The sequence below is a fragment of the Hippocampus zosterae genome, chromosome 4 (assembly GCF_025434085.1).
Source record: "Hippocampus zosterae strain Florida chromosome 4, ASM2543408v3, whole genome shotgun sequence".
Taxonomy (NCBI): domain Eukaryota; kingdom Metazoa; phylum Chordata; class Actinopteri; order Syngnathiformes; family Syngnathidae; genus Hippocampus; species Hippocampus zosterae.
Genome location: NC_067454.1, coordinates 10,644,777 through 10,666,738, shown reverse-complemented (window position 1 = coordinate 10,666,738; position 21,962 = coordinate 10,644,777). Strand labels below are relative to the sequence as shown.

At 43.0% G+C, this 21,962-nt stretch overlaps 1 protein-coding gene across 2 annotated transcripts in view; it reads right to left on the bottom strand.

Moving 5' to 3' along the window:
* The window catches only part of nfatc3a (nuclear factor of activated T cells 3a), a 52,761-nt gene that overhangs the window by 4,473 nt on the left and 26,326 nt on the right, over nt 1-21,962 (bottom strand). For both annotated transcript variants that reach the window (XM_052062836.1, XM_052062838.1), the window contains exons 4-9: nt 16,273-16,472; nt 15,707-15,879; nt 14,905-15,045; nt 12,454-12,509; nt 11,512-11,638; nt 8,785-9,876 (exon numbers count right to left, since the gene is read on the bottom strand). In XM_052062836.1, the coding sequence (XP_051918796.1) occupies nt 8,785-9,876; nt 11,512-11,638; nt 12,454-12,509; nt 14,905-15,045; nt 15,707-15,879; nt 16,273-16,472 (1,789 nt within the window). The remainder of the gene's footprint in view (nt 1-8,784; nt 9,877-11,511; nt 11,639-12,453; nt 12,510-14,904; nt 15,046-15,706; nt 15,880-16,272; nt 16,473-21,962) is intronic.

Genomic DNA, 21,962 nt, shown 5'->3' with positions numbered 1-21,962 from the left:
CCAATAGTGGATTCAAACCATGGTTGCATACTTCGTTTTTCTCAAGTTTGCTTTGAACACAGCAGTCAGGCTATGTTGATTCTGTTGGCCCTTCTTGCGCGGAAGTCTCTCTACGGTTTTGTGTAGACACCATTTCGGATGACTACACTTGGTTCGATGACAACACTGGAGACGTTTTATTTTCGCTAGGTCGCTACCACTGCACCGCTGAACTTTCGTTGTCATGTCACCTCCTCAGCGCACTGTCACTGTCAGACGAACACAGAGAAGCTCCACCCGCTCTATTTATATGCACACGGAACACTGTAACCTTCCACACAAAATGGTTCCAAAAAAGTAACAATCGCGTCAGTGGCATACATCGTATGCCTGTATGATACAGGTAACTTTAGTCTTGTCAGTGGAACAATCTGGCAACTTTTTAAAAGTAAACTTTCCATTCATAAACTCTTTAAGTATCCGTTTTTGGTGTCTCGCTGCCGTGGCAGGCAAAACAAACGTGTGTGGACCTGTGCAATGTGCTTGTTGTTTTGTTTCTGGTTTATTTATAGAGCAACGTAACATCCACTGTGACGTGTGCGCGTCCGCGTTAATCTCGTGAGAAAAAAATTAATCCCGTTAACATTTATTTAAATTAATGGCAATAAAAACGCACTAAACTGACAGCTCTAATAACTACACATGCTTACATGTTCAGAGTGCCTTTTGGAGCACCCTAAGAAACCGAGAATCAACGTGATAACCGCATGTACAAAAATTAATGAAGTAAAACAAATCTTTGGCAAAATTACACAAGATCCGGCTACAAAATTTCTGTATCTTGGTGCTGATCTCTTTGTATTAAAGTTACCTTCACCATAACCAGTTAGTTCCGTGTCAGAACTCCTGTATGGTAAAGCCCAACTAACATTTATTTTCCAGTAGGAACCCAGGTGCAGGAAATACATGAGAAAAACAGAGGCCCTATCATCGAACACTGTGGAACACCATAAGAACTACCAAAGCTTAGTTTTTTTTTCCAGAGAGGATTCAAACCAACCCAGATTGCGACCAGTAAAGGTTCCATAAGTTTTGATTGTCCAAAAGTTGGCCATTATAAAGCCAAAAGGTACAATTTGTTGTAAACATATTGATATATTTACAAAGATCAAGTTGCAAATAACAAAGTCAGAGCAAACTCCTCACCCTGGTGAAGTATAATTACTTTTGCTACATTTGCATTAGCACAACTTAAATTTCCAAAAGAAAGCGAGGTGGGCAGGTCGTTACAAGAAGCTCGAGGTTGTTGTGTTTTGTTCACACAAAAACATCAGGAACGTGTGAGGGTCAAAGCGGTCATTGGAAGACATGCTGTGTCCAGTGGGCGTCTACAGAAACAAACGCTCGCTTTTCCACTGCACCAATTCAAAGGTCACATAGTCGCGAGTGATTTGAATAAAAATATGATTCACTTCACTTCAACAATGTGGCATGACTACCTATTTCCTCACAGCCGATGACATTTACACGTTAGAGCCAGAGGACTTGATTTTGGTCAAACCCAAATCCAGTTGATACGTTCCTATTTCAGAACAAATATTCCCATGTGAAATGATACTCCTGTTTTGTTCCACAATGTTTCATTGTCAGTAACATTGCTCGATATGTACACGTGTTTCCAAGTAAGATTTTCAATTAGAATGCTGTGTTGGCAGATAGTTTTGCTAAATAAGTTATTTAAATTTCCCCTCTTGTTGACAAAAAAAGTCCTGAAAAACCATCGGTAACTTGAATTTATTGTTTTGAAACTATCCATTGAGAAAAGTGTGGTTGTTACGACACCCCATCATTGGACTTCTAGTGCTGGTGTCCTTGATAGGAAATGTCATGAGTAGTCCACTCTGACCTATGACTCTCCAGTGAGTGTACAGCAAAGGTACCTTTGCAACATTTAACTGTCTTGAATTAAAGACCAAAAAGCCACAAGTGAAAGAGAGATTTGAGTGGAGACTGAAGTCAGTTTCGTTTTACTGCTGCTCCACTCTCTCACATTTACTGGTACAATGCACACAGAGATGCTTCCCCCTCAGCAAGAGGGAGACCCTCTAGAGATGACTTGCAGAAGGGGGGCTCCCTACTTCAAAATTACTATGAGGCTAACACACACCTACAGTTCAATGACAGTTGCTCGTGCAAAGCTCAGGAAGACTTTATAACCCTTTCACACTGAACTGTTATGAATTGGTTGAGATCTCATCTGGCAGACAGACCTAAGCTTTGGTAGTTCCCGCTTTGTTCCCCTGTTTTATGGGGTTCCACAGAGTTCAATCTTGGGGCCTGTGCTTTTCTCTTTATATTTGCTGCCCTTGGATTTCATCTTGAGAAAGCATTTATTTCCTTCAATTGCTATGAATATGTCAGATTGATGTATGGAGGTAAAAGATTCTTTCTCCTTATTTTGTCTGAAATTAAAGTCTCGGTGGCCCTGAACCTCCTAAACTTTTATTAAAAAAAACAGTGAAGTGATGGTGTTTGATCCCGGTGGCCCTTGTAATATACTCCAGACACACTGTGTAAAACATTCAAAAAGGTTTTGGCATGAAAAACTTGGGATTGGCGCAGTGGTTTTAGGAAATGAAGAGCTACAGTGGAAAAGCTTTGCACGGAAGAGGCTTAATTTGCGCGCAAAAAAAGAAAAAGAAAGAGAACAAAAAAGTAGGGGATATCTGAGGAGTTTCCACTTGGAAATGCTTTAAAATGACATCTTTTGCAAACATTGGACGTCAAGTCGAAAGCCAGCAATGTCACACTCTTTGGGAAAAAAAAGACAGAATTACTTGTCAGCTTCATTTCTTTGTGTAAAGTGGCTTTCTTAAAATCGTTCATCGTGAATCATCGATGGGTTTTACTTTCTGCACATGATGCTTACCGACAGTAGTCACAATCAGTCAATCAGGACTGGCGCAAAAATAGCATCCATTTTATTTGCTAATACTACTGGAATACTACGGCGGTTTTTTAAATTTTTGCTTCACTTTTTTTGTCAGCAGTTTGTCATCTTTATTGAGATTTTTATAACCTTTCTTTTCATCAGATTTGTATGATTTTTTTCCCCCAAATTTGCTATATCTTTCTCATATTTTTGTGACATTTTTTTCCTATTTTGTTAATGTCCCGGTTTTCATCCTATTCTTCTCAAATTTTCATATCTTTCTTCTTCCATGATTGTCCCCCCCCCCCTCACCCCCACCAAAGGAGTTCCGTTCCTCCAGTTGCGTTGTAATCCGATTTTGACGTGCCATCGTCTATCACAAACCTATTCCCCATTCCTCTGCTTTATTGGCTCAAAAAATTTTTTTGCTAGAATTTTTGTCAGGTTTGTCAATTTTTTGGTGCGCACACACACGCACAAACTGCTTCAGCTAATTCATTGCAGCATGTTTTGAAAGTTTGTCGCTTTAAATTTACTGAATAACTTTGTCGTTTGTGCTTTTCTACTTAGCCAGGAAACAGTACCCAACAACTGTAATTATGATCAACAATGTCCTTAAGCCTTTCAGTACCTATTGTACCACATATTCAAGTAACAGTGTGTGACAACTGCCTTTCTGGCGGTGAATTATAACTTCTGTCTAATGTTTTTTTTAACCTATACGTCATCTTTCCAAGACAAAGGTAGACAAAAAAAACCCCCAACGCAATTCTTCCCACGTTAACAGTATCACATGTATGTGACTCTCACACGCATTGCGTTCATTGTATGAATTTCTCTAGCTCTTATTGGAGTCAAATCTTGCTGTCACTTGACGGCTTGAAGTCTGCTGACGAGCAACAACAGTCGCAACAATATGTTTAGCTTCAGAAAAAAACAACACAAGCATGGTTTGAATTTAGTATGTGCGTGCTCACTGAGGCCTTTCCATCCTTCTGTCTGGAAAGGGAAGGAAGCACTGGCACCATTTTCCCAACCTCTGCCAAGCATTCACTTCTGTGCAACCTTCACGGTCAGGAAAGATGACACATGACATCCATTTCCACTTTACAGGGGAACAGACGAGCAAATGTTTGTTATTGGCTTTAATTTGATGGAAACTTTTTTCCCCCCCGTTTCCAAGGTTCTTTCAATGCCAGACAATCAGGGGGTATGCCGGACAAATCTATTAGGGAATGAAAGAGTTACACGCACGCGCGCAGACAAACACACGCAGAAGTGGCAGTATTGTATATACAGTAGTGCTAAAAAGTCCGTTTTATAGAACTGCCACGTTATTATTCATTCATCCATTATCTGAACCATTTTATTCTCACAGGGTCCGCGGGTGTGCTGGAGCCTATCCCAGCTGTCTTTGGGCAATAGGCGGGGGACACTCTGAGCTAGTTGCCAGCCAGTCGCAGGGCACACATAGACAAACAACAATTTACACTCATAATCACCCATGTTATTATATCCTAATTACATTATTACTGCATGTGCCTTGCCAATGCCAAACTAAATATTACACAGAGAATTATACATCGTGTAGTTAGAGCAACCGCATAACTTCAGATTTTTTCACTTGCTTAATGCTAACAAATAACGCAAAATGACAACAACCGCACTGGTGCCGTGGGGTCATAACCCTTCAAGCAACAGACATTTCAACACCAACGGTGGAGTAACACATACAGAGAGATAATACAATTGATCACCGGTAGATATTTGTTATCCTCTGTGAAAAAAGGCGTATTATTGCAGCTTATTGAAGAGCTGAATACATGTATTGATTGAATTGAAACACATTCATATTATTAATGTAATTTATTTTAGTACAATAATAGCATGCTAGTTTTTCTTTTAAAAAAATACAATCTTTTTCTGAAATATTTGGTGGTCCTTGAGTGCTAAATATATTTTTAGGTGGTCGTGGCAAAACCGGTTTGAGAACCAGTGCACAGAGGACTACTTTAAGAGCTGTGTTTTAATACACTTATGTTTTAAAACGTTGAAATGTGATTCAAGCACGTGAGAGAGGTCAAATTATTTGTACGCGGTATTTCTGTATCACAAATTTTCACCACGATAAAGAGGGGTTGACTGGATATGAATGTAGATGTCAGAGGCACAGGTTGTCGAATCTATACGGTTCACTTGCAATGGCGACATTTGTGCCACGACTGTCAGGTTCAGGGAGAACCCTGCTGCTGTTATTTAGGCTCACCTGCGGTTGGGAGGCAGCTGTGCAACTGAGTAGGACACCCCCCCCCCCTCCCGCACACAATGGCACTCCACCCATATGCATACATGTGGAAATGATAAAACTACCGCTCTCATTTTGCCGACAAAAACTGCAGAACTCATGTTGACAGGAGGTCTTAATCTACTTGTGGGTTCACCAATTGTACACCTGGCATCATTCCAGCCTCACTGCACTTCATTATGTGTGCCGAATGAAGAAGCGGGTAGTATCGGAAAAAGAGGAACCGCGTTTCATTTTGGATGTCTGATGCCGACAACCTTTCAGATTCAGTGTCTCGGCCGTGCGGCCCTGCTGTGTGATTGGATGCTAAAGTTGTCCACCCATTTGTTTTTCAGTCTGTTCCTTTACCTCCTGTGTGTCTGTGGCTTTGTGTGGCACCACGCACACACTCACACGGGTTTGGATCATCAATGAATTCATTGGTTGATTGTCCCAACACAACTCCATCTTTTGTGCTCAATACGACTGCATGGAAGCAGGAGTTTTGAACATTCACACATTAAAAATAATATTTCTCTTATCATCAAAACCACAAAGACACTGAATCATCTCTTCCTGTGTCTGTCACACACGCGCGCACACACACACACGCGCACACACACACACACACACAGCCTGTACACGTCACAGGGGCCATCTGCTAGCTAACGAGGGCAGTTTTTCTACACACACTCATGTTTGTACTCATTCCACTTTGGCTCTTCTGTGATATTATTACTGCGGCTTCTACAGAGGAGCGGTTTATTCATTATTGTTCAAAAATGTCATCAATGTGGATAAATAATGCCAGATAGACTTTCTTTCAGTAATGGGTCATCTGTTCACTGGAAATGACTGTTCAATTGAATCATTCAGGCTGTTCGCATTCGTATTTGTAAAATTTGAAGAAAAATGATTTATTTTTTAGAAGGCTAAGTTCTCCTTCCCTAAGCCGGAGCTTCACTTTCTTGATTATGAGCCACCATTGTGTCCCGAGCTGGATTATCAGACTCTCTCTCTCACTCTATTTAAATACTCCCTTTCACCTCTGACAGTCTGCCATTCGCTTTTGGATCCACTATTGCCTTGATTTACTTTTGTCATCCTTAACACTTTTGCAACTCAACGTGTAATTTTTGACTAAAATATACCCATTGAACAAATACGAAATCTAAATTGACCAACTCAAGATGTGGCATCACCAATACTTTTGGGCATATCTGTCCATTTAACCTGAAAACATAAAGGTAGTGCAATTTGGAACCTAAAAAAGCAATTGTTTGAATTGTTTCTTGAAAAACTTCCTGGAACATGGATGCCTGCAATATTGTGAGGCGACCACCTGTCAGAATCTACTGGAACGCTACTTCTACACATCACGTACAATGACAACCCTTTTAAAACTGCACTCGGAACTCCTTCACAACGTGCAATTAAAATTAATCTGCCTCGGTCGGTGCTGCACTTTTTGTTAGCAACGACGGCGAAATGGGCACAGAATTTAACTCCTAAATGTCTGATTAAATGATGAGTCCATAAACTATGATCATGAAAACTGAGAGGGCCTCCAGCGAGACGCCTATTTGAGTACAAGCCTGTATTTATTTGTTCCAGTAGTTGATGTTGCATCGATTGTAACGCCCTCTCGTAGAATGTACATTTGCATTTAAACTTCGAAATTGTTTGTTTTCATTTATTTTGGTAAAATCTTTATTTATTTATTTCAAGAGACTGCTACCGACAAGCATTTGCTACGCATGTGTGTGTAGATTTTCTTCGTAAGTGACATCGCCTGGCCAGACTGGCCAGGCATGCATAATACAGTATATTCGATAGGAAAAAAACCCCACCGGTTTGGACACGGTTGGTTGCCAGGTAAATGCACCTTTCGTCGTGACTCATCAGCAGAAAGCCTCTCAAGACATACTGTACATCATGCTAATGGATACACTTACTAATGCTGTGTCTGTCAGAGGCACAGAGTGAATACGGTCTTACTTAGTGAGTAGGCAGTGACCTCTTAAAAATACAGACCGGGGCCAGGCTCCACGTTGCTACTTCAAAACATGGCCTGCAGAGCCGGGCTGGCACACAAAGCTATTTTTAGCCACAGGCTCAAAGGGGGAGCTCACATTCCCGGCTGAACCGTGTCACTCGCAAACTTTTTCGGAAAAGAGCACAGCCTGCGAATGTACTTTTACCTTCCCCAGAAAATAATTGAGTGTGTCAGAAACAACAACAACAACAACACAAAAATAAAACGAGCTATGATGCGCATGTTCGTGTTAAAATGTGAGATTCTTTTTTTTTTAAACCGTGTACTCAGCCTACTTGACAGTGGTGTGTGTGGTTGCATAAATGCAGCTCCCCGATGAACCTCACTGGATTTTCACACATGACTTATTGACAAGTGGCCTGTGTTAATTAGGCTGACCCGTGCGAGCACACAATGTAACACCTCCCAACCCAGGCTTGCCTGGCTATTTATTAACCCCCCCACTCCCCCATTACGACCCTGATTTGAATATGGCGAACTAGCCAAGTTCCTGAGTGGCAGATAAGAGGCTGTTTGGAGACGTGTACTTCAGATAAAAGAAATCTAGGGGGGGGGGGGGGGGGGGAGCCAGCGGCCTCATGCTTTGTACTGACTTCACTGCTCATTGTGAAGTCAACATGTTCTCTTGGGCATCCCATTCAGACTTGTGAAAACATGCACTTGCACACAGAATATAATAACCACGGCAACCCACATAATCTGTGACTTTGCAATTATTATGCAATATTGCTATCAAGGTAAATAGGGCTGAAACAAGTCCTTGAGTAATTAGTGTACCTCGGTTAAACAAAAACGCGCCAGGTATTTTTTTTCTGCCTCGAATACCGATTATTTCTGTGTACACGCAGGAAGATGAAGTCAAGCTAAATGCTGCAACAACATCTTGCCTGGTGAGGTAATTAGTCTCCTAATGGCCGCCATACATCGAACAGAATTGGAGCGTTAATCTGATGCTTTGGTTATCAGCCCCGTGTGTCTTACGTAGCCAAATACAAAGTCCTGCCTCAGACCGTGGCAACACTGACAGATGAGACACTATCACTGTAATCAAACACCAAGGATTTAGCTCAGAGAAAATAAACTGATGCTGACTAGTATTGGTTTACATCATGGGGTATGGATTTGTCACATGATGTAACTGAATCCCAAAGCAGTGTCTTGGTTTTAAATATGGATGCTTGCAAGTAATCTCTGCAAGCACTTGTGATGAACGGCCTTGACTGTCCCTCAGAGATTCACCTGAAAAGTAGCTGAACTGCATGTGCGTGCTCCTCAAATCTGAATGGCAGGACGTACAGATATTGAAGACAAATGGATGATGGACTGAAGTGGTGAAAGTCCAACACGTTCAAATTTCTACAGTGCTTAAGATGGAGTATATCCAAGCTGACTACAAGGCTACTGCTATGAGTAAGCCATTTCTGGTTGTAAGGTGCTCATCATATTTCTCCCTTTTGCAATAACTAGTAGTTAGGCCCATTCAAATAGATTCCACTTTAGTAAGGCATAAGCAATATCATTTTCATAACTTACCATCATCCAGTGTAATGTCTTGTAGGCCTATCGAGCGGAAGGTAGGCTCCCTATCATCCGGCTCTTCTTTGATGTTCAGCCTCTCGACTTCCGACGTGAATGGCCCCTGGGGGCTTAGTGGGTGCACCAAAGGCCCAGCAGCAGTCGGGGACAAGCCGGCCATGACCGGGCTAGCCGCCTGAGGAGAAGGCTGTCCTGAATGCGGATGCTGCAAGGGGCCCAAGGGACTGTTACCTGGCGAAGAGGAAGTAGGAGACTGGTACGGCAGCGAGTGGAGCTGAGGGGAAGAAGGCCCGGAATGGGCTGACGGGATCATATGCGGAGGAGGGGCAGTGGACGGCGTAGGGCAGGAGGCTGAGCGTTGACTCACTGGGTGGTAGCCCATGGCCCTCTGAAGCTGAGAAGAGTGGGGCCCCACGAGTGGGGGGCCAGTAGGTGAGGGCACCTGAGTGGGATTCGGGGAGCAGTGGTAGCCTCCCATCGTGTGGAGGTGTGGGGACGAGGGAGCGAGAAGGGGTTGGTGGCTTTGCGGGGACCCCGCGATGGGGCCTGACGACACAGGCGTTGACGGGGACGAGCAGGGGGAGGAGGAATACACCATCCCCATGCCCAGCGGGTGTGACGCAGCACTGGGGCTTTGCTGGAAAGGCATCCTGTCATAGCTCTGAGGAGAAAGGCTTGACTGGCCGTTGAAGGACAGGCTGTGAGTGTGACTCTGGTTGCGCTGCATGGGCTGGTACGAGGGCCTCGAGGGCGACGGGGAGGCAGGAAGTGGGACAGGAGAGGAGCTCGGATGGAACGTCATGTGGCAGTCAACGGGAGCGTGGTGCAAACTGCGACCCTGGAGGTGAGGCAGGTGCTGGAAGGATGGGGAGCCTATGGAAGGGCAGGGAGCCTGCAGGGACAGCAGGACGGGTCCCGAGCCCGAGGCCAGACCGTGCGGGGAGGTGGACAGAAGGTTATCCGATGGGTGGCCCTGATCGGGGGAAGGCAGCTGAGGGCGCACCAGACTGCCAGCATGTGTCAGGGGCATGGACATGGCAGATACAGCGGGGTGGTCCAGCTCATCCCGGTGTTCCTGTTTCACCATCACTGAAGAGAAGCAGAGAAAAGAAAATACATTTCACAGAAATGTACATAGGTGGCAAACGCATTTTCTGGTTTTATTTCTCCAAAGTGTCTGTGCTAAGGTGGACCAATAGAAGTCATAAAATGAGGAAATAAAATGCAGGGCGGCGGGGACAAAGGAGTGCAATTCAAACCCTGATTGATTGAAAAACAATTCTCAGATTTTACATTTATACAATAAACAGGACAGTTATTTCAGCTTTCAGATTTACCAACTGTACCTAATTGTGATTTTTTTTTTTCTTTAAGTTTTTATTTTCCTTCAGCTCAGAATCAGAGGACGAGCATATGCTGCCGGTCAGCCTGGACTCCATCACATGAAATACTGTGTGACAAGCTGAATGCCTGAATGCCCCCCAGCACGGATCAGAGCAACAGAACAAACAAGTTCATTGATCTCACGCCCTCGACTCACCCCATCAGCCCTCTGGGATGAAGGGACGAGGGGTTTAAACGAAAAAAGAAAAGGGCTAAAGAAGATTTCCCAATGAATCCACAGAAATATGAGATGATAGATGTATACAAAGAAATTATTTTCAGCGGACCCTCTGAACTATAATCGTTTGCCAGTCAAACAACTTTTGGATTTGATCCGAGGACCTGACGACATGCGGTACATTTCACAACTGTCAATTTGGGGATTCAAATTGAGGCAGCAGCTTCTTCCATTCTGTGCTGCGTATGCATAACCTCCACTGTGCTTGCATCAGTTTTCTCCAGGTTCTCTGGGGCACAAATTACTTTATTTGCAGTGTGATTTAGTAAAACAGAGTAGATCAGTAATAACAGGATAAAGAGAATTTATTAATTCTAATTTCCAGTTTTGCATGGCTAATTCTTCAGTATGTGGCGTCTGCTACAGCGATCGTTACCACCCAGTCCACAACAAGACAGGAAACATGACTTATTAGACCACCACCTCCAACCCACACACTCACACACAAGCACATGAACACAATAAAGCAGATGGTGTCTGCGGTGCCTCTGATGGTGTCACCGAACCTGCTTGTGCGAACAAACAATGCAGGGTTTACTCCTGCTCTGCCGTCATTGGCTGCCGCAGCCTGTCAAAAGGGAACAGGAACAGGAACCGCCTGAGTGGGCGTGCTTGCAAATAGAGAGGGCAGGTGGGTGGAGGGGCATATACAGACAGACACGCATGCACGCACACACACACACACACACACACACACACACACACCAGGAGACACTCAAATTATGGCATCACACACTCAGAAATCTCGGCCCACTACATTGAACAGAAAAAAGAAAAAGCCTTCAGACCAAAATGGGTTTGTGAGTTAATGAAGGTTTTACAAAACCAACAGCAAGCAGGTGCTTGTGACATTGGGTTACTCCACTGCGTCACAGTCAGGTACTTTAGACTGACAAAATGAGTTAGTGATACAGTGTCATTTTAATGTGCTTTATTACTATTGTGGGAGGAAGCAGGAAGCAACAAACAAAAGGAATCCATCATGACTATAATTAATCGATTAAGCCCATAGAAAAAGCAACATTTCCAGATCATGGAACAATAAAATGGTCGTCCAGTAATAACAATGACAACAACAGTTAAAAAAAAAAACTTAACCTCACCTGAAAGGTAAGTGAAGCGCTGGGATTGGCTCCTTTTCCGTTTTCCATTGCAGACATAAAACTGCACTTGCACAGCGGAGCTCACAGTCTTACTGTGGTAAGGAGGGACTTCCACTACAATACATGACTGTATGAAAAGCAAAACAGTGCTCATTATTTAAACGCACCTTCTACACTTGACCAAAAAAAAGAGCTGTACAGCGGAACCGCCACTTGATATCCGATAGCAAATTTGTTCCCCTCACTTGAACTAATTTCAGCCAGCATCACAGGACTACCTGAATGTGTGCTTTGAATTTTATCATCCATCCATTTTAGACTCAGTGCCAGTCAATCATGGGTTTTGGCTTTAAGTGTTTCAGTGACATGATAGTTTCAAATGACCATTAGTAGCAGTCATGTGTGCATGAATTTTGCTTCTGTTTCACTTTGGTTAGTTATGAGGTTTCTACTTTTCTTATGTGTTCCCATTCACGAGCAGTTAATCAGACTTTCAGACGGTATTATGGAAACAAAGGACTTTTGGTTTTGTCTTTGATTGGATTGGTTTTGCACATGTAGTCCATAGGTGGGTATTGTTTGACAAGAAGTAGTGCTGAGTAAAAATGAAGCCTGCTACATTAGCTTCTCGCACTAGCTGGAGCCCGATTAGCTGGCAACGCTTATCACTGTTTGATGCATGTTTTACATTTACTATTTACTTTGCATGACATTTAATACCTCCCCACATTTATATTTTCCATTTCAAAGGTCTGCTTTTGTGTGTGAGATAGTTTGTACTGATAACTTAAACAGTTAAAGATTTTCTGATAATGACATTTTTGACAAATTAATCACAAAAAAAAACATTTAAATGGGAAATTTTATGCAGAAATGCAAGCAAATCTCAAAGGTCAACCAGGTTGTGATCCACTCTATTGAGGTAACTAACAGTCTACTCACGCCTTGAGTTTTCTCCCGGATGATTTTGGCCTCCACTTCCCACTGTGGCCGCGCATCTAACAAGAGAGTAGAGAAAAGAGGGGAAAAAATAACTTTTACCGTCTGCACTGATGAATGTGGCTAAGGAACCACAGGATTTGTTACTGACGAGCTTTGTGTCCTCCTTTTCGAGGACCAGAGGCCACATGGAGAAAATCTTAGTAGCGGCGACTTAATCACAATCAAATGTCCAAATAAACCTCCTATTTGTCTTGCCTGGCTGACATTCTAAAGAGCACAGTGGAATCACTGTATTTATTTTAACTGCTGAAAAACATCCTTTGCCGTTTTCCAATGTTGGATCTAATTATTTAGCCAGACATCGTAGGGAACACTGACAGGACCCTGTGGTTGGAAGACACTGAAACCATTGACTAAACGTTTATTTGACTTGCTACGTTAGCACAGAATGTAGCTCTGAGCTGTATTATTTGAAGTTTGTGTTTTAATGATGTTACCACAGTCTCTACCTGCATAGCGTCTTCCCCGCAAAACCAACGTTCCCTCATAATTCCAACCAAAGACATCTGCGTCTGTAGCGAGGGTGAGTCTTTGTGTAGCTTGAGCGCACTCTCTAATCTCAGGAACATTTTCAGCTTTTCACGTCCCTGTAGATTTAAATCTAACCTTCTGTAGACGTAATCTAATCAAATACCTAAGCCTTCGTGTGGTAATGCAGTATCCATTGAGAGGTACATTTCCTTTCCCGATGAAGAAATGTCCTTGAAAGTCTTGGCAGCTGACAGCAGCGCATTATTGCACCACGTCTTGTTGACATTCAACAGGCTGGAGCAAGGGCCCCACATGCTATGTCAGACAACAAGCACCAACAAGAAGCTCATACCACGCTAAGACAATGACTCGGATCAGGCAGACACCAGAGTCAGGGGGAGAAAGAAAGTGCAATTTGTATGCCGAATTTAAAAAAAACAACAACACTTTACTCGAGGGGAAAAAAATGGTGAGAAACGAATTCGCATGCATGTGTCACTGTTCAGGTGGAGCGCAATCACTGCTTTGTCTCGTTGTATACATTTTCATCCTTGTATAATTGATATATTTTATTTAATCTTAGCGTGAATGCCTGATGAAGAGTGGTTTTTCTACTATTTTATTCTAAATACACTCTAAAGATGTCCGTTCATAAATACAAAGACAATTTTTTGCACTAGATAATATTGGTGTCCAACAACAAATATTAATATATTGCTAGCCTGCAACAGTTGAATTAAGTCAACTGGACTTTTGTTGAAAATCTCTTTATCGAAAAGGCTTCTTTAGTTTTAAATGTAGGAATGACATTCTATTGTGACAAACCCCCCAGTCTTTGGCTGTACTTGCTATAAGCGCCATAAAGTCTTGCTCTGGGACTTGAATCTCATAGTCTTGGCCTGGATTTTGTCTTGACCCCTAAAAGTCTTTGTCTGGATGTGGTTTCAACTTTTCAAAGCCACGGTCTGGACTCTTCTCAACTCCACAATGTCTTGGTTTGCACTTGGTCTTGAATTTGCAAAGTCTTAGTGTGGATTTGGTCTCGAATGATCAGTCTTGATTATAAAGCTACATGTGATTCCTATTTGTTTTTCTAGTTGGATCACGTGTGCCTGGAGGTTAGGGATCACTGTCAGACTGAAGCCATTTATGGTGCCATCCTATAATCACACAACTACTCTTGTTTTTCAGTTCAGGAAAATGGAAAAATATCAGTCACTGCCTTCCGTTCTTTCTTATTTCTTCCACTATGACAATTACTCCAATCAGTGCCTTTTGCACTAAAGCGGACAGATTAGTCGAGATGAAGGGATCGTTTAGAAAAACCGCAATCATCATCATCATCATCATCACCATCATCATCATCTTCCATTCCCTGTTGGTTCATTGTCTTTTTACCCTTCTTCTGCAGTCCAATTTCTTCATACATGGAGCCCAGCTTTATATCTCCTCTCTGAGGATCCTTTCTTTCTGTTTTTAGACTTGACCGTTCAACCACGCCGCATCTCCATGCTTATGCATAGCCCTCAAAGAGCAGAGGACATTCCTCCGTGCCTTATTTCCCTCAAAGATCTTTGCGAGGGTCTCTCACTCACACGACTTAATTTTGCCGTGTGTCGACCTGATTTGAACACAGCAGAACAATCGTAGTTGCGGCAGGCGGCGACTGGCTAAGCGAATGAGTTGCATTTTAATTTTCAATGTATGGCAATGGCTATTAGTTGTTTTGATTGCAAAAGAATGTAGTAATGTCAGGAGAACTCTTTTAGTCCTATTGCATTTCTCAAGAGCTCTGAAATAAATTCAGTGATAAAGTATGTCATATTTGTACTTCTAAAACCTCATTTTAGGCTGTTTTCCTCAAATACCACCCCAAACAAAACACACCCCCAAAAAAAACCACAACAACAAAGGTCTTACCAGGGCCTTTCTCCAAAAAGATGACTTTGGACTCTGGAAAGAAGTTGCTCCCAGTAATGGCCATTTCCTCTCCCCCACAGACCAGACAGCTGGTCAGACTGGATTTGTCAACTTGTGGCAGCTCTTGAGCCGAACGCTGGGCTGAGGGTTTCGCAGCACACGTTACAGACAAAAGAAAGTTTGCTAAGTCATCTTTTGTCACATGGACAGGGTAAAATATGGCATTTATTTCAGGAGTATTTTAACATTTTCACCAAGCAGTACAGTTCAGTTCGGTTCCCCGAAGTATGATTTCAAACGGTAAGCCTTAAGAAATTTACACACCGCAGACGGAGCACAGATGAAAGTGTTACAGTTCAATCTTGCCCATAATTGGCAGTGGTTGCTAAGCGACAGAATAGGAAAAGAACCGTGTGCCTTTTCCCGCTTGTATGAATGTAAACGAAGCTCCAGATCGGCAACATGTACTCGTGATTGTTCTACGACGGGAAGTCGAGCCGAGCAACAGCCAAAAGAAAGATGTGGGTCCATCTTATTCTATGACCACTGCAAGACCTGCGAGGGGGGTATAAGTTCCTCCCCGAGCTCTAGCTCCATGATGGCCACTGGTAGAACAGTACATCATTTGTCTTGTCTCCAAGAGCTTGGGACACTGTGACACTGCATTAATTATTGATTCTCCTTTTTTTCTGCTCAGTGTAGAACTGAACAAAAATGTGTCGCTTGGGGAAAAGGTGTATTTCAATCATTGTTAGGGAGAAAAATGTAATATATAGTGCGCTTGTATGTGTTGGTGACTTACAGCATTCTACAGGAATAGAGGCCGCCTGTAGCGACAGAACCTTCCCATTCGGCTGAGGGATGTGAACCCTGAACACCACGCGTACCCGTGTGTTTTTCCTTCCTATGTCCGTCTCCCCCTTCCGCAGTTCAATGTCTGAGTTCCGTAGCTTCAGGATGCCTGCACAGTCGATACTGTGGGAAGAAGAAGGGAAAGTAGTTGGCTTGTAAATTGTGAAATCCAGAGAAAAGCAAATACATGCACAGCAGGGTTTTAGAAGAACCTTTTTAAATGTAAAATGTAAAACAAATGGGAAAGTCCAGACCACATCCTTTCCACTTAAATCCAATGTAAACAAATGAAGCAGGGCCTTCCGCAAATATAATCATGATGCAGGATCTTAAATAGTCACATGAAGTTTACTTCTCGACTCCTTTGGTGTTCACCACCTTATGTTGATTTAAATTAAAAATACATAAAAGTTCACATTGGGCTAAGCCATAAAAGCCGTAAACACGGCCGGACCTTCCTCACTGCGGGAAGCTCGTAAATGGAAAATGCAACCTGGAAATATGTGTGACATGTACCAGGCGGACATGTTGTTTTCAGGCAGGAGAGGAATTTCCAGAACTTTGGTGCTGGTGATCACAATCTCCTGGCTGGCCGTGGCCACAGTCTTCCCGGTGATGCGGTGCACTTGGTAAAAAGCATGCGGCCTCAAGTAACGGTCATCTGCTGTTCCGATGAACATCTGCAGGTTGACAGGCTTCTCACTGTAGCCAACCAGCTGAAACATGACAGAAAACGGAATCAAGCACATGTGAGTACAGCTGTAAGGTGTGAACAAAGAAGCATTCAGCTGTCTGACTTTTGTTTGGGAGGGATTTCCAATGTCAGTTGAAGGTTGTTACAGTTCTGGCAAAGGCACTGGAGATTCATTTGGCAGTTTGACATTCTATGAGGCTAACTGATGATTGACTTAATAGGCCTCGATATTTTTTCCTGTTCCAAACCTGGCGCAGGAGACAGTAATGCCACAAACCTAGTAATTCCCCAGAGGTTCACTTGGGGCTACTTTGGCAAAGCAGGATGTGGCATTGGGAAAAGAAATAAATACAGTGCAATCCATGTTTCTCTCTACCATAAAAACAAGAGAATTTATACGGTTAACTAGACCTCCACCAAGGCCGAGCGAATCTTTAACACATCCATCTGCCTTTTTTGATTACAAAAAAATCAAGAACATTGTGTGCTGGCTAGCTAACTAAATACAAATAAATATGCAATGACCGAAATGGTATGCTACTTAATGGGACTGATATTCAAAGATTTCCACAGCTTGATAGATAGTAGCCACAATGAATGAACAGTTAAAAATAGAAATATAAAACGAGGACAATGCTGTCTTCAAGGTGCAAGCTCCCACTCATGACGCTCACGTTGGACCCAAGGCTAAATATTTGTAGCTTCTTCAGAAGTAGACTTTTAGTGTCAAGTCTATCAAGAGTACCTTTCAGGTTACCAGTAGTAAATATTTTTAGCTTTTTCAGAAGTGTAATTTTAGTGTCAAGTCTACAAGGAGTACCTTTCAGGGTACCAGTTCGGGTATAAGCCATTGTTACCCAAAAAGAAGACTGGTGCACTTTCCTCTAAAGGTGACTAGGCAAAGCTCATTCATGGTTCAAGTCAGTTTGACAAGGAGAGAAAATTGCCAGGAGTAATGTTGTCCTTTTCAAATCCAGTGTCTAACCCTGCCAACCGTGTCGGCCTCGCACACCCGGCAAGCAGCTGCTTTCTCCATTTGTCATGAGAGTTGCCACCCCGGTTTCCACTCAAGACAGATGAGATATTTGATGGCGGAAAGTGTTGCGTGTATGGTAGAGTTGAGGGCAAGATGGAAATAGGAGCAGGACCTTATTCTGAAAACCAGAAGCTGCACAATCCCACTACTGTTGTAATGTTGTGCTTGGCAGACTCGGTGATGGCAGGATGGCACCCCCGCTCACATTTGCACGCACTGTGCTGCCCTCATGGCCCACCCCCCGCCTTTCCCTGGCTTAGACGGAGGGCAGCTCTTAGAGGCTCGCAGAGGAGAACAAGGTCTTTCAGTGCTGTTTGCACCCTGGGAACTGCCAAGCCTCAAGCGAGCTGCAGCTGGTTACTGACCCCATCTTCTAAGCTTCGCGTCACACACCACCGCGTCAACGCTCTGTCCAATATTGTGGTAACTGGAGGGAAAGCTAGTGAGATTCATCACATGCTGTTCCAAAACCAACTGGAGTGAAAAGGCTTGTGTGAATAATCACGACCATACCTTGAACGGCACTGACCTATGTGAATGAAACACGCTTAATCAATCAAAAGGGGTGCTTGCTCATTACTTATCAAAACCAAAATATGAGACTAGGCACCATTTCCACTGCAATTTAGCTACTCCGCTACTAGCTACATATGATACTTTTCTTTTGGCAAGGGCAGCTGCGAGCCTAAACCATACAGGTTTGCATGAACTACTTCTGGTCACTCACTGCTAAAACCAGACACGACAAAAATAAACATATATGCTAACATTAGCATACCCTGCTGCTGTGCCTTTAGCTTTGGGCACGGCGGTGCTCTTCTGCACAATCAACTTTTTACTGTGACATTTTATTTTCTTCCTCATTCTCTTCTTAGGAGGAGAATTAATCTACAAAAGACGAATAGGCGATAAGTAGAAGAAGTGAGCCAAATTATTTTATTAATCAGGGGACCCCTAAGAGTGTGGCCGCGGGGCCGCATGCGGGCTGCTAGTTACTAGTTGCCCATCCCTGACCGAGCAGGCATCCAGCATTTCGATGAAATTTTGAGAAATGACACAATGTGATCCCTTAAGTCTTATACATAGATTTCACTCTCTCAAAATTCACATGCTATTTATAAGGGAATCTCTCAAATAATCATTGCTTATAAAAGACACAAACAACCACAAGAAAATAGAATGCAAATCACAGCGTGATGTTATCATTATCCAAAAGAGATGACATTTTCAGAGTTCGAATGGATTTATGTTAAGCCCACATAGTGCTGCTCAACAGGAAATACAGCAAAAAACCACTGTTGAGCTTTGTTTTTGGCACCACTTAAATCAATTCATTTGCTAAAATTGTTTCGATTTGAACTTCAAAGTTCCATGCCTTTGGCCTCGTTGTGAAGCAAATACCCAAGAGGTTTATATATACGGATTCTGTGTACTGTACAAAATCTTTTCTTTGTGCTCTGCAATGGAAGCATGACAGGATAAAGTCAAGTCAAGTCAAGTGTATTTATAGAGCACTTTCAAACAGCCATCGCTGCATACAAAGTGCTGTACATGCACAACATGCACAATAAACAGTAAAACAAATCGGTAATAAAGGCGGTAGAAAGCACCAAACAGTAAAACCAAGAACAAATCTAAGTCATGCTGAGTCGAATGCCAAAGAATACTAGTGAGTTTTGAGGAGGGTTTTGAAGATGGGCAGCGAGGAGGCTTGCCGAATGCTCAGTGAGAGGTCATTCCAGAGAGAGGGACCAGCAACAGAAAAGGCTTGACCCCCTCTGAGCCTCAGTTTAGTTCTTGGTACTTCTAATAATGTCTGGTCCACAGACTTAAGGTGCCGGGCAGGTGTGTAGGGGCGGATGAGCTCAGAGAGGTAAGGTGGAGCGAGATTATTCAGAGATTTGAAAACAAATAAGAGGATCATGAAAATAACTCTAAAATGTATGGGGAGCCAGTGAAGGGATGCCAGAGTAGGAGGTATGTGCTCCCTCTTACGATTACCAGTCAAGAGGCGAGCAGCGGCATTCTGGACCAGCTGAAGGCGCTTAATGGAGGACTGGCGGACTCCAAAGTAAAGGGGATTGCAGTAATCTAGCCGGGATGTGACAAAGGCATGAATTACTGTCTCAAAGTGTTCATGTGAGAGGAGAGGTTTTATTTTGGCCAGCTGTCTAAGGTGAAAGAAGCTGGATTTGACAACGGCACCAATTTGCCGATCGAATTTGAAATCACTGTCCAGTTTAAGGCCCAAGTTTGAGACTATTGACTTAAGATAAGGAGACAGGGGGCCCAAGTCTACAGGATGGGATATACAAGGGCCACTGGGAGCAAACAATATCACCTCTGTCTTCTTTTCATTGAATTTGAAGAAATGTTGTGCCATCCAGGTTTTGATTTCTTCCAGACATGATAGCAGTGGCCTTAATGAGAAGGTGTCTTTCTTGCTCAGCGGGACCTTGATCTGGCAGTCATCTGCATAGCAGTGGAAGGGAATACCATGTTTCCTTAAGATGGAACCCAATGGGAGCAGATACAGTGAGAACAGCAGAGGCCCCAGAATTGAGCCGTGTGGAACACCACATGACAGGGGAGCAGTGCGTGACTCAGAGCAGCCAAGGCTGACACAAAAGGTTCTGTCAGCTAAATAGGACCTAAACCCCTCAAGAGCACTGCCGCCAACGCCCACCAAGTGCTGCAAACGAGTCAGCAGAATACTGTGATCCACTGTATCAAATGCTGCAGATAAGTCCAATAAAACTAGACATACGTGGTTTCCAGCGTCATTTGCCAGGAGGATGTCATTAGAAACGCGTAACAGGGCTGACTCCGTGCTATGCATCGTCTTGAAACCTGACTGGAAGACCTCCAATATGTTATGTTCATCCAAGAAAAAATTCACCTGCATGTGCACCACTTTTTCCAGAATTTTGGTACACATTCATGTGTGTGCTGAGTTTAATTAAGGAAGAGCTTACAGTCAATTCGACTATTCCCGAAACCAGTCCAACAGAAACCACAGAAGGTAAATTCCGGTGCAGTAAACCGTGACTAGAATCCAAGTCCCTGTTATATAACACAGTATATGGCACTTTAAATGTATTGGGAAGGAAGTTATACTAAGGAGCAGCATGTGGCCACCATAATAACCAGTTACAGGCTCATCTTTGGCAACCACACTAGGCAGATCTTAACCGCCACATGAAAGCATAAATCATGCTAGTAACAAGTTAACGGGTCATTATGCAGCCATGGCTGAATGGTCCATGAGTGTAAATGACGCGATTTTTATATTCAGAAAACCACACGGTCACACTTGTTTTGCCCAGCTGGTTAGTGCTTGCGCACGAACGCAGTGCAAACCATTTATCTGCAGCAGCAGCAGCACATGTACCGCAGACAGTATAAAATTAGTTAAGAGCTGCATGTGGAAAGATCAGAAAGCCCACCAAAACTGGTCAAGTCCACCATCATGTGATGCTTTGCCATAGGCCGCAAGTAAGCAAAGAAACAAAAGCAACAAAAAGTGCAATTCTTCTTTCCAATATTTTTTCATTTAACATGCAATCTGCAAAGTCAGGTTCGTAAAGGATCAATGAAATTTCTTGGGCATGTTCCATTGTTTGCTGTCAGAGCATGGCATCAAACTTTAACACTCAGAAGTTCATAATACGTGTGGTGTGAGGACGGTCCCGCAACCATATAGGGCCAGTACCGGCTGAAATGTGTACAGTGGATAGAGAGTTAGATTTTCTGCTCTTGAAGCTCGGAATTCCATGAAACGCAAAATACATGCATTATGTGCGCCGTCGTCCACTGTTTCAACTGTAATGGCTGCACGGGTATGCACACCCATTCATCACTCCATGGGGCTTCAATTTATTTCTTTATGATTTGGTATGGAGTGTTGACAAATGCATCAGGGTTTCTTTCCAAGCAAGCAGGAAATCAGGATAAGACGGCCAGAAAAATGCCTCCTTTCATGTTGCATTGACGCTTGACAATTGCCACACAGAGGGGTGATTTTAGTCGCTAACCCAAATGTGCAACCGTTTCTAAACAGATGATTATTTTCAATTTATGCTCTCTTTGATTCAATAATTAGAATTAGTTCTGAAAATTTTGAGGGGTCTTGAAATATCAGCCAGTAGGAGCCACAAAACGGTCTCTGTTAACAAAAACTAAACACGTGAGCCATAAAGCGAGGATAGTTGGAAGAATAACATTTACTTTAACAAGAGTTCAAGCGCGGTTGTGTCGCTTATAGGGCTAAAGCTACATGAAGAATGACAACCCAACGGGAAAAAGTGGGTCGTTCAGGTGAAAAGTAAAAGAAAAGAAAAATATTCAAAGAAAAAGTCACACAACACAACAGCGCGTTTGACACCACACATGATGACATTATTTTGTTCAAAACGTACACATTTGCACTAAATTATGTGAAACCTTAATGGTCTAATGTTCCCCTGTTCTGCAATA